General features: G+C 39.8%; 1 protein-coding gene across 2 annotated transcripts in view; it reads left to right on the top strand.

The window, feature by feature from the left end:
* LOC135498266 (zinc finger E-box-binding homeobox 1-like) overlaps positions 1-13506 on the top strand; it is a 137778-nt gene that overhangs the window by 111815 nt on the left and 12457 nt on the right. Inside the window, exon 1 of one of the 2 annotated variants that reach the window (XM_064788492.1) lies at positions 8257-8591. The exons of the other annotated variant lie outside the window; for it this stretch is intronic. Coding sequence (XP_064644562.1) covers positions 8507-8591 — 85 coding nt within the window. The 5' untranslated portion in view covers positions 8257-8506. Of the gene's footprint in view, positions 1-8256; positions 8592-13506 lie in introns of those variants that run through there. 2 annotated transcript variants of the gene reach the window in all.

The raw sequence follows: 13506 nt of genomic DNA, 5'->3' as shown, positions 1-13506 counted from the left end.
TTGCTTAACTTTGGTGACGGGCCACAGAGAACATCAACCACACCTCTAGAAAGGCAGTTCCTCCGCAGATTTTCACGACCTAAAACTCATCCTATTTGATGATGATATTGTAAACTCATAGACATTCCGGCAACGATCCAACGGCAATGGCTCCTTTAAAAACACATCCTGATGCAATCAAACTCCGCAGAGCTAAACACATGCCTATATCGGGCCGTTAAAGGGGTCTTGTAAAACACCGAGTTCCTTCTAGTTTGGCCAGTGACTCTGTTCTCCCATCCCTGATAAGACTAATAGAAAAGTCAAAGAAACGGATTCAGATATTTGATTGGTTTTGCCCGTATCAATTTGAAACTAAAACTTTTTGCAACAATCCGCAGAGAAAAGTTATGGGGTGCATTTGCCATAAAAAGCACTGATGATTTTCTGGACAATTTGGATAATTTGAAAAGATTAAATAGCTCCTGTTACTCGTCATTCATTGAGTACACTTTGGACAAAACCATCATGGCATCAGATTCCGTAATCAGGGTATAGTTACTTGGAATAATAGTATGAGGGAAATATACTGAAATATGATTTGTGGTATTGTTTATGGCAATACTTACTTTTTAACACTTTTTACAATGTTAAAGGGAGTCTATAGTTAGGAGCCTGGACAGTTCATATCATGTTACATGAAGTCGCCAATAGGGAGTCTCTATTCATACTTGTACAAGCCAGGAGATATTTGATGCTGAATCAAACACGACCCACTCCTCTTAACTGTGGGAGATGAGCCACCTGAAGATGACCAGTTTGAACCCTGAGCTCCTGTCTACAGTTCCCTTTAACTGAACCCTTGAGAAGTGGAAGAAACTGAAAACCAACAGGAAGTAACAGAGATAACATCCCTGACACAATAAGGGGTCAAAAAGGCCCTGTCTCCACCCAAACAAAGTCTCCACACTGAAGAAAGGTTCCTACCCATAGATAATTTCACCTGGCACGCCTGAGTTACCTGTACAACTGCACACAAATATCTACAGGTGAATCTGACCAAGTTTGCTTGAAACCTTCCTCAACTTCACCTATACCTTGGGACGGTTGGAATCATCTTAACTAGTCTGCACCACCTGTATATTCATGTACAGGTATGTGTGGATAAGGACATGTGATCGCACTCAGGTAGAGGTGAATCTAAAACCAGTTGAGGTGGAAACAAGAAGTGGATAGGCCTATGATGGTTATCTCATTGCTGAGGTGATAATCCAGTCAAGGGTTAACTAGATAAAGAGTTGATCACCTAGATTATCACCTAGTTGCCATTCAGTTGTATTTTACTCTTTAAGGTCCATAATTTGATTGCTAAAGAATTTTGGCTGAAACCAAGTCTGTCAGGAATTTTGTTTTATGATAATTTTGGCAGTTTCTTTTCTCCTGATGCATTTCAGTGGACAAAATGTTTCCAAGTTAAATCTAACTCAGAATTCCAGGTCAAATTTTAGATCCTCAACAAAAGTGTCAATAAGGTCGAGTTCCTTGTCTCATTTATGACTGAAAAACTCAGTGAACCCTCCAAAATTTAAACTCTAATTGCTTTTGTTGAAAACTTATTAGAAATTTGCCCCTTGATATTGATTATGCCTCAGACAATCAACCTTCATAGGATCTGTGTCTTAATGACCAGTATCATCACCAGCTATGCATAAAACCCTGGAATTATCAGAGTGAGTTTCTATATAGCCCTTGGTGGGGGTTTGAGACCAATGATACCCTCTTTATGTGAGATAATCGCTTACATTGTAACCAGGTAACTGGTGATACCTCCCTCAGGGGTGATACCCTCACTGGGATGAGGGACTACTGTTGGATGGAGGCACCTGGGGGTGGTAGAGCCGATGAATGCAGGGGTCACCACTGCAGTATTGTTGGTTACTAAGGATTCAGTATCATATTCACCTAATTTTGCAGGAAAATGCAGAATCGTAATTTTGGGTGCCAGTAGGGCTGCTGGGGATGGGAGAGCTTGCATCATGGGGTCTCTGAACTGTTACAGGTTAATACTAGGGTTACAAACTTGCTACCTCATGTGATTTGGGTGCCATTCATGCTGAGGTGAAAGATCAATTTGATATGTAGGTTACCAAGGTTACTTCGGAAATCTGTCTTTGAATTGTGCGTAAAGGACTGCACAATTTCCATGGTGAGACTTTCACTGAGATGAGCACTGGAATATTTGTTAGAAAATGAAGAAATTAACAAAATAATGACAGGATTTAGGCAGATTTGGGACAATTTTGGAAGGCCGCTTTTTGCTTCCTAACTCCCACCTCAAGTCACTGTTGCCATCTGTTTTCCCGGTCGTTTCCCCTTCATCCTAATGTAAATGATCAAAACCATTTCCCGAAATTTAATAATGTCTTGTTGCGACCTGAGCATCAATTCACTTATGCTTCATTCATAATGGATGAACATTTGTCCACCGTAAGTGAAACAAACGGCCGCATGTGACGCAGGGTTTTGATCGCCACCGCAATGAAGTACCACACTATAATTACATATTGACGATGCAGTTACAATTAATGGTAGAATTCCCCCGATATTTCCCATCATGCTTTAGGTGGAAAGGGAAACAAACGCATCATATTCTGGTCGCTTGATATGAACTTGCCGTGGAACGTGCACTGCCCCGTTGCATCGTAACGCCGATCACGCCAGGACAGAGATCTGGGAAGGCCCTTTATAGCATGCCGGTTCCAACCAAACATCACGACTCCACATTCTACTCCCAGTTGGCTAAAATGCTATAATCTGAGATAACTTTCTCAATGATGAATTCTTATACTTGTTCAGGAAACTCCTTATAACAATGCGCGATGATTGCACATCGATACTTCCCCGGTGAAGAGACAAGTTATGCCAAGATCAATACATGAGGCAAACACATAGATGCCCAATCCATCTCAAGGCGGACGGGATTTCTCTACATTTGTACATGTTCTGGTACAAAATGTGTACGTTATGGTGAAAAACTTTGGTGACACAGACTTCAAGTTTAGTTTCACCTTCAGATGACCAGAACACCACAAGTGAAATGTTCGGTTTCTCATACCAAATGTACAGCTTCATGTAGGTGAAGCTGATGAAGTAGAACATGTCTATCGTCAGATTGCAAATCATGCCAGAATGATACAAAGCGGTGCAAATACGACAAAATACAACAAGCGATATTCTGCTGCAAATTTATTCAGTATGACGACTTTGTAAACACGAATTATGCCGTGAATTGACTTTGTTAATTTCAGGGCGCTGAGGTATCTAGTGTCAGAGATGACACAGCCATCAAGCCAGGATTCAGCATTCTTTCTTTGCAATATTTTCAGTTTTTTGCTGATATTTTCATTCTTGATGTCACATGGGCATACTTTTTGTTGGAAAAAGGTCCAAATTTGCATGAAAACGTTGCTTTTGTGACTGCTGTAGCTAACAGAAGTTGTGAAACATTCTCACCTAAGATTAGAAACCACCATTAAGAATTCTGAACAGGATGAGTTCCGCTCATTCCTGGCTTACCGAGAGCCAAACAAGGAAGCTAATTACCAGGAAGCATGAGAGCCACAGGTTCCCACTGTGAGGCATCATGCCTGGTCAAGGAGCCACATCCTCTCACCCCAGACACAAAGACCGCCATGTCATAATCATCGTTTTCATTGTCTGATTAGTAGAGTTAAGATATCTCGTGAGTGGTCTTCCTGTGGCTCTTTTAGCCTGGCATTGATGAATATATAATTGGGTCATATAATTGATCATACTTTTAAGTGACTCAGGATTTACTTATACAGTGATGTAATCATGCTTTTATTGTCAAACAATCCTTGTGTTTCCCTTAGCCAAGTTTTGTCCCTTTGTTGTGGACATCCATCAGATATAATGATTGGCTCCTATGCTGAGAAGGGATGTCAGTTTCATTGTCAGGACACTCCCAATTACAAGTTGTGTTGAAGTGTTTGCCAGGTCTTATCTTGTCCTCTTGTGAAGTAAATCCTTATCATATCAGAGACAAAGGTGTTTGATAAGAATATGATGTTTCCCCCATTGTTGTGTTTGATCCCCTTTGCTTGGAAAGATGCTAAAGACTAACAATAACGAAGGCTGATTAATGAAAATATGACTATGATATCATTAGATATAAAAGAGTCTGGAGTAAAGAGACTAGCAAAGGTTGATTCAGGGGGAATTGACCAAAGTTGTGAAATTTTGAAAACTCTTTGAATGTTGAGTTTATTGAAGTACCCGCTTTCTCGGAGTCCTTGGTCTACCCCTGTCTAGTATGAAGATAACCTGTTTTGCTATTAAGATTGTTGAAATATCTGGAACACAGCATACTGAAAAAGCACAGATGTCGGGCCAAACAAGGAAACGTAAAACCAGGAAACCAGGAACATTGTTAGTAAGATAAAGGAAGTATCCCACCGGCGGACATCATGCCTGCCATGTGCTCATTAAAACAAGGATGTAATGTCACATTAATTATGGCTTAATTAGTGCTGAAAATAGATGAGGACCAGGTAGTGGCTGGATGTGTGGGAGATATTTGAAGGATTGTGTTTTGTTTGGGGAGGAAGTGTTCAGTAGAGGAAGCGTTTAAGAGGCTGTTATGCAACTGAATGGGGAGGAACACTTTCTGATAGATAATTTCACGTCATTTTCTTGATTCAGTTATCTTTTATATGAGGAAAAGGGAAGAAGGAGCTGAAGTGTTGACACTATCCTCCCACTTAGATCACTCTGTAGATGTTCTAAATCATATCATATTCAGAGAACCTTCAACAAACACATTTCTGATATGACTCGCCGCCATTATAAAGTCAGCTGTGGGAACTTTTATCCAAAAGGACGCTTATGAAATTATGCCCTGTTGTCTAGAGTCTGATCCCTTCTTGATAGTCAAACTGCCAGGTGGACAATACGACAGACATACCTCCAGGCCACTAATCCTTCATTCACCAATATCATTAGCTATTAATCCTATTGTGACATATTGGTGATTTACTGGACAATAGGTACACAAGATGTGGCCAGGTTGAGTCCATAGTTTTAGCCTTGGTCTTGGCCCATATCTCAGACTTTTCCATGGGATTTGGGGGTTGTTCAGAGTTCCAAAAAGGATCAATCAGCCTTCTCCTCTGCTGAGAGGTATCTCAGTACCTCTCTTAACTTTCAACCACTCATGACTTGTTCCGAGTGTCTCCTTTGATAACTGTGTAAAATCTCTGGACACCACTCTACTACTAATGGCTGGTTAACCTGAAATGCTATTGTAACCACAAGAAAGCAACCATAGACCACAAAGTCAACATAATTACTTCTTAATTGCATGATAACAAAGAATTGCTAACGATTTTTCTGGAGGTAAACTTCTATTGTGGGGAATGATGTCGTCTTAAAACACAGATGGTCTGATTCCTCAAAGATCACGTTCTCGTGTCTGGGTGTTGTCACTGCTTTCACTTGATTCTCCTGGGTTTCCTGGAAGTGTCCGACAGGGAAATCTCCACTTGAAAAGTTGGAAAATCAGAAATATCATTTTTAGGTTAAAATTTTATTACAAAGTTCTCATTAAATGGCCGTCCTGATTCATAACAAGATTTCCAATTAAAGCACCATGACCTGGCCGTTAAGATGATAAGACGTTATTGCATGACTCAATGTCACTTGGCCCTCTTGGACCTAATGAGGCCTTCCTGTCTCCTGTGTTCCGGTATGTCGTCATTGGCGCGTGTCGCCTTGAATCACGTACCCACCTGACCTGTGTTGTTTTGGAATCAAGAAGTCATGGACCAGCATCATAATTATATACATCGATGACATACAATATCTTAATTGGCAAGTTAATCATTTGAGACTGCCCATTTTGCATATAACACAGCTTCTCTCACTCTAGTCTTTCTTTACACTGACGATTTCTTAATGAATGTTGATATGAGACTGGTTTGACCAGCTTGCACGAAAAACATGACGTGTGTGACCAACTCCTGGCTGAAATTTTTGAGGGCAAATACCAAGGAACTTGTGGTCATTGTGTAAAGAAACTGAACAAACTAACTGAACCAGGAAGAAACAAGGAAAAAAATTGCAGCTATAATTTTATGCCGCAATTTCACTGATGTGATCTCATTTCTTGTTTTGATAAATTGTCCTCCAAGTGTTACCCACATATCCTCACCAGCAGCAATTATTGCCGCGTAAAAAGCAATTTTGAACAATTTTGTTTTTTATAGCGGCAATGAATGAATTTCAGTCTGTTACTATGGTGTGCTTTCAGACAATGAAAAGCTACAACATTGCCTCAAACTTTATGTCGCTATGATATGAACTTATCATCTGCCTAATTTCACCTCCATACCTATTGGTAAATTATCCAACCACCATATATCTATGAATATGATAACCTAACCTTTATGCTGGCCCCTTGATGGTATAGTATAATCTGTGCTATCATCATTATCATTATCACTGGGACCTTGGTGATTTATATGGCTGTACCTATTGTCCTTGATGTCCCAGTCGTCCTTGAAAAAAACATTCATCATTGCGGGGCAGGTCGCTGGAGTCATCATCCCCCCATTTTGCAATGGCCAGTTCTCAGGTGGCCCCCGCCCCCCGGGGCCCCCCCTGACTGTTCGGTTAAAATAAGTTACAACGCTATTATCTCTATTGTATTTGTGCAAAAACATTGTGTTTACAACTAAACCCTATGTATCTTTAAATTACAAATAATGGAGCCCATATACCTTTAAGAGGCCAAGTGCCATCGATGGGTCAGAATGTTTAATTGGTGCAGGCCGAGACAATAAAGGTATGAAGTGTGCCACCAATTCTCTTTGAATGCCAACCCTCATCTTAATTATACTGGCTAATTAACCCCCATGTGCTCAGCCACTATTTAGCTAATTAGTGTACTTACCTAATTCAATGACAATACCTGCAGAACTGTTTGTTTTTACGATACAAGGATATGAGGGCATCAATTGACATGTCCCGGGAAAATCAAGGCTATCGGTGATTAAAATAGCTGTCTAGAGGGGGGTCATTATGATATTTTGAAAATTATGTATGCAGCTGATGATTTCACTGAGTCTCATTTGTGTGGCATCCTCTGGTCATTTTGAACCAAATTTTGGACAATATTTTCCAGATTTTTTATCAAAAAACAACAAGTCATCCCAGAAACATTTGAAAACGGTCCTAAAATTGTAACAAAAAACCTCAAATTCCTCTCCAAAGCACTTCCTTGTACACTTTCGTTCCAAAGTTACCGCAAAATAATAATAATTTTTACATTTGGTAGTTCTCTTTGTGGTAATCAGGATAGTTGGGCATAACCAGCTGAAGAGAGGGAAAACACTGGTAAATTGTGTTAATAAAATTTGCAATGTTGTCACTGTTTTACAACTGAGCCTAACTTTTGTGATGAAAACTGATGAAACGTGTGATAATTATTCCTATTTTCATTATGCGAATTCCCAGAGATATTCACTTACTTATGATTCGTAGATAAACTCATTGTATCATTGGCTTGCTGTGTTAATGAAGTCGTTAAAACATTGAACACCAAATTCCCTGATCAGTCCAAACTGTCATCAAACTCAAAAGCATTTTGTAATTTGTTGATATTTTTCCATTATTTTTGTTAATGAAATTGCTACTGAACCAGTTGTCCAATAATATCAGTTTCTTTGGATTGGTGCATTCACTGCAGATCTTGAATGTAATCTTATTCTGTTCCTTAATACTTGATAGCAGTCACACACCAAAAAGTAGCATCCTAGAATAATGCCACACCAAACCATTGCGTACTCGCCAGAATTGCACCTAAGCTTTAATGATGATTTTCCGCACAAGCCAACGTCATTCAAATCCCCATAGAAATGTTTTCAATATCATCGCCAGATCATTTACAATCCCTTTACTATCATACTGTAACATCACAATCACGCATGCATAATTAATGAGCCCCCTGAAGCTCCAGCGGACTCAACCATTGCTGGCTCCGCCCACCCGTAGCTGCACCAACCTATCTGGTCAGGCAACCAGGAGGTGCATTGATCAGAAAACAGAGGATGCGACATGCTGACTGGTCCATTGATTGAGCGCGATGAGACCCCTGCTGCCACCTGCCAACCTGGTTTCAAGGCTCACCGACCTGTGAGCCTGCATAACTTCACATCTTCACTTGTTCATCCTCATTCAGTCAGTGGGTGCAATCGCGACAGGAGCAACGGAATTTGGGATTCCCAGTTTACGATAAGGACAGAATAGCACCACCTTATAACAAATAGGATCTGCTTATACACTTTTTTTTCAATTCAATTGTTTCCCATTTGTGGATTTCTTCTCAGCTTTTTGACATCATCATGACTTGGCGGGACTTCTCTTGTGAATTATCGCAACTTTTCTTGTGATTTTGTTGGATTTTGTTAAGTTTTGTTGGAGTACGTTGACGTCTGCTCAGTAATTGAGGATGGAGTCGCTGTGTTGCTCCCCGTTAATCAGTAACACGTTGTTCATACCACAGCCTAGATATCACTATTCAATCATGAAAAGAGGTAGGAACCACTTTCTTATATTTTGTCAAGTTTCTGAGAATTGTTACATTTTGGTAATTTGGGATTTTGATGGCACGATTACATTTTCACAGTTCTGGACAGGTTGGCCTACCTTATGTAGGTAATCAATCAATATTTCGGCTCAAAATGAATCTTGAAACTGAATATAATTTTTCAGATTCTCATTCAAGCGGTAGACTTCCACTGCTTTAATTTCTGATACAATCATATGAAGTATTGTCACCTTAGTTCATACTAAAACTGTAGACCTTTGCTTTTTGAGATTCTGATTATCTCCGACTTTTCCTGTCTTGTCTGAAGTAAATCATGAAAGAAATCATAAAGATTAGTGAAAAACTCTCACCATTTGATTGACATTGAGGCAAAAGGTGATTAAGTTATAAACAGATGTATGCCCCTGACCCCCCCCCCCTTCAATCAAATTGTAATCAAAAATGGAATGGAGACGTGTGGTAATTCTATGGTTTACCCCATCTCATTGGTTTGTTCAATGTTAAGAATATTATTTCACAGGTATCAGGTATCATAACCCCATTGTCCCATACCAGTTAGAAAAACAATGATCTCATCTGTTTTGAAACAAAAGTCAAAAATGTAACCTCGATTCTCAGAAAATTTGTGATTCATTAAGAAATTTACCTATGGAATTCTCAGATATTTCTATGAATTCACCTTAATTCCTGGAGGCGGTATCATCAGGTACCGGCGGTACCTCCATCAGCATCTGGTGACTGATAGACTTCTGATCAGGTACATCACAATATCATCTTCTCTCAAAAATGATGCAGCAAATTAACGAAAATTGTTGAATGAACCGTTGTGATTACCATACCATGCAGTCTTTAAACCCTCTAACAAAATCCAATTCCATTGTCGTATTCCTACTTTTTGGTCTGATTCGACAAATTGTTCTTTTGCAGCATAATTTGAAATCAGGAAAACCTGTAAGTTCTTGAGATTTGAGATTGGGAATGGCCTGGCATTCATTCACGTGAGTCCGGCCAGACCATGATTCTCAATCACTCTCACTTCCCTGTTCATTTCACATGCTGACTCTGATTTTGTAACTTTGTAATTTTGCATTTTCTTTCTGTAAACTACAACAAACCAATTGAAAAAGACATTTCGCCGATCAGATAAACCAAAGTCGCAGCAATGGCATGTATTGTTGCCCCTGGCTTTAATCCTTGGGCCAGTGATGATCATCAGGTATTTAAGGCCTACCTGTGTGATATATTGGATGTGTATCTAATCAGTAGTAACTTGTGAGTTAAAATGTATATTGCAATGTTTCCAGGGAGGCAAGGGGAGAAAGAGTACAGATAGACCTTGATCAAATGGGCGGTGAATTTGTGTATGGGGTATTGTAGTGTTTCCAAGGTGGCAAGGGGATTCCAGGTGCTCTTGTCTCTAACACAGGTTTAACAATACTAGCAATGTCTCATATTTGTGTATTGCGGCCTAATTGTGTATTGCACTGTTTCCAAGGTACTGCATGCTCAGCCGGTACCATCCAGCCGACAAGACGATAACCATAGTTTCGCCATTGGCTCATTCATGGTTAAGATGCAGGGAATGAGAAAAACTGTGCTGAATGAAGGCATATATGGTCCTATATATATACTTCCTGCTAAAGAGACAAAATGCTGCATACCTCCACATGATGAACAACTTTCCCTGACGGTCATTTTGTCATAACGTTCTAAAATAGTAATAATTCCATCATCGTACAACAGCCACCCACTCATGATGTCCATACCGTCCAATGTCATTATCATCGAAATTGACTGGAATCACCAGTAATTCACAGGATGCAACACTGACTTGTACAACTTAACATCAATTTAGTTTCGTCAGATTTTTTTTATGTGTTTTGGTTCTGTATAATTTTTGTGATCTGTGCCTTGTTGAAATGGGATAAACTAATTGAGGCCCATTATTCAATTGTATTTTCATAATTGGACCTTTTGATAACATTTGATAAGTGTACTGATGTTGAAGCTGACATGAACGAAACATCACATTCACTTTAAACATTAAAAGACCGGCATGAAAATGCCAACTTCTACTCATGTAGACTAGTAATACTATAGAAATGTGTTACAATTTGGAGGCATATCACAATGGGCTCTCAGACCATCAGTCAGAAAGTGTTTCTCATATGATACCATTGTTAGTGACAAGATTTTTGGACAACATACTATAGGCCCTGCTGTAATCACTTGTGTTATTGTGAGAAAGATGCTTGGCATGTTATAAAGACCAAAGAGACAGTAATATTTTCACAGGTAAATCATTCTCATGAAAAGGATTGTCCTATGGAATTTCAGTAACTTGTGCCACATAGTAACTCAGTGCCATGTCCTATATCGATAACTTTCTCAGCAAATTAACACCCAGTGAAAATATTTAGCTTATACCTGGGACTTTGGATTCTGAAGGTATGAAGTTTATCTACAAACTTGTCCCGAGGTTATCTAATTACCTTCAGTATGACAAATGCACTCATTTGGATTGTCTTTATTCATTTGGGACGAGGTTGTCTTGTCTTCCCATGACACGGAAGGCCACGTAAGCCATGATTTGATGCATGTGTGTTTATGGAGGACATTCTTGTGACGATCATCAACGTCATACCTGGTTAGATTGAGGTACGGTGCAGAATCTGAGAGTCGACCTTGCCACGTTGTCTCTTGCTGTTGTCTCTGCTGCCCATTGCTGTTGGTCTATCTGTCAAAGTTGTCCGGTCTAAATCCAATTCCATTTTGGCACCATAGCATATCAACATCTTCCCCCAATAAGTCCGATCACAACCTTAACTGGTCGTCCCTTGTGTGTGCTTGTTACAACCAAGTCAAGCTGTGTCGCTTGGAGAAAGCTAAAAGCCCGGCTTCCATAAATCATTGTACTGAAAGGGTTAATATTGATTTGATTTGATTCCTGCAGACTCCTTTCAGCCTGCATCATCACCCCCATGTCCAGATACCATATCCAACACATTACCTCTACATTTGCTATAGCATTAGCCACCTGAATCCCAGGTTGCCTGAGGTAATGAAGTATCTTGTCTCCAATTATCTGGTTGAGTGATTTCCCCTTCAACCTGTCAGTAAGTGTCAGCCTTGGAAAGATGTTACATAACCAACCTGTGAAGCTATTAACTAACTTCCATATAGCACCAGCTGGTTAGCTTAATCCTTTAATGCAGTTGATTTCTGAGCTGGCCAGATGAGATATTTTGTTGTTTCTTGCAGTGATAATTATCACGTTGCAATAAAAATTGTCCATTTGTTACGTTTGAAGGGCGTTTGAAGGGCACTGATCGTTTATTTGATTCTTCATAAGAAACCTCAATGTTTTAAGCAATAAACAGTGGTTCATAAATTCATCATTCCAGTCCCTTAACCCGAGACGAAATCAGTATGTGGTGTTTATCTATCGCCTTGTATGTTTGGTGACCTTTCATGACATGGTGACCTCTACTTTGGTTCCCATGCCTCAGGTGAAAGTGACAAGCTACACCCCGCTCTGGGACAAGTATACCTTGAGAAGTTGTCTTGTTGCTAAGGATTTCTTTGGGAAATTTCACACGTTTCCTCCGTGGTAACTTTGCCTGAAATCCTCTGTAGATGTCCGTGTAGTTTTCTACGTGGTTTCTCACCAACCTTACGTGGTACAGGATAAGAAAAACATGTGATATATTTGCAACAGTCTCAGAAAAAAACACCTGTAAAGTTTTTAGTAGTTTAATCTGAAGAGGTCGTATTTCATGTTGGTGTCACTGCCACCCACGGGAGAGTTCTCATACCTTTGCATGACGACATCAACAAGAACAGCTATTGGTTCATGTACTTATTTGAGATTGAAGTCAAGAAATTGACCAATTGTCAAAATAGGAATACCGTACTGCTGAATTTGATGTAGACACTTTCTGGTAGACTTGTAGGTATAGAATGAAACCAGAGACCCCAGAAGACACTGGTGTATAATTGAAAAGCATTCTGAATTGCTGAATATCATTTGGTGGCATGGCAGTGATGTTCCACTAAACCTGAACTGTTGTCATGAAGCTGTGATAATATGCCTCTGTATTCGCTTGAGCATTTCATCTCAGTTTTCTTTTTCACCTGTATCCACTTCAGGTGAAAATTTGCGATGAAACAAAAGTTGTTTTTGCGATATTAGCTCTTGTTGACAGAGTGTAGCTATGGTAATAGCCCAGTAGCGAATTAGAGACCTTGTAAATTTCACCTGGATCATTCTTACACCTGTGTGAGTTTCTTCTGTGGTTTTTACCTGGCTAGACTTTGAGCTCTCAATCTTTGGAAACCCCAGTGATGAGAATTTCACTACAGCTGAAGACTGTTACATTAACCATCAGTTATCTGAAGAAGAGGGTCAGCCTCCGAGGAGGACCTGTACACGTTTCGACGCTAGTTTCTTGAAATTCATGATCAATTTCAAAGAATGTTCTGAAATAATGAACCAGCTGCCGCTGGACCTGTTCCTGCATACTGACCGGGGCTTCCACATTCTTCCACAAAGATCCACCTATGAAATATGTACTGAAAATTAATCATCCAATAAACTGCATTCTCAATCCATCTCTCCGTCACTGTCCCAGCTGAGCACCGCAGCTTATAATACCTCCACCTAATACCCATCAAAAATCAACCAATCAGCAGCCTCTTTACAACATGTGCGCCAAATCCTTCCATCAAATTTCAAACACCAACGATATTCTAATACCGGTATGTCCCATGACGGTGGCTTATACCTCAAATTAAACAACCTTTTAAGAATATTGGCCGGGACGGCGCCAGGTGCCCAGGTTGGCAGTGCGTCATTAATAGGATTTAGATCTATTTAATTCCGGGATCGTTAAATTTGAAAA

The sequence above is a fragment of the Lineus longissimus genome, chromosome 13 (genome assembly GCF_910592395.1).
Source record: "Lineus longissimus chromosome 13, tnLinLong1.2, whole genome shotgun sequence".
In the NCBI taxonomy this organism is placed as follows: Eukaryota; Metazoa; Nemertea; class Pilidiophora; order Heteronemertea; family Lineidae; genus Lineus; species Lineus longissimus.
The sequence above is the reverse complement of the archived record's forward strand: the minus strand, read 5'-3'. Positions and strand labels throughout refer to the sequence as shown.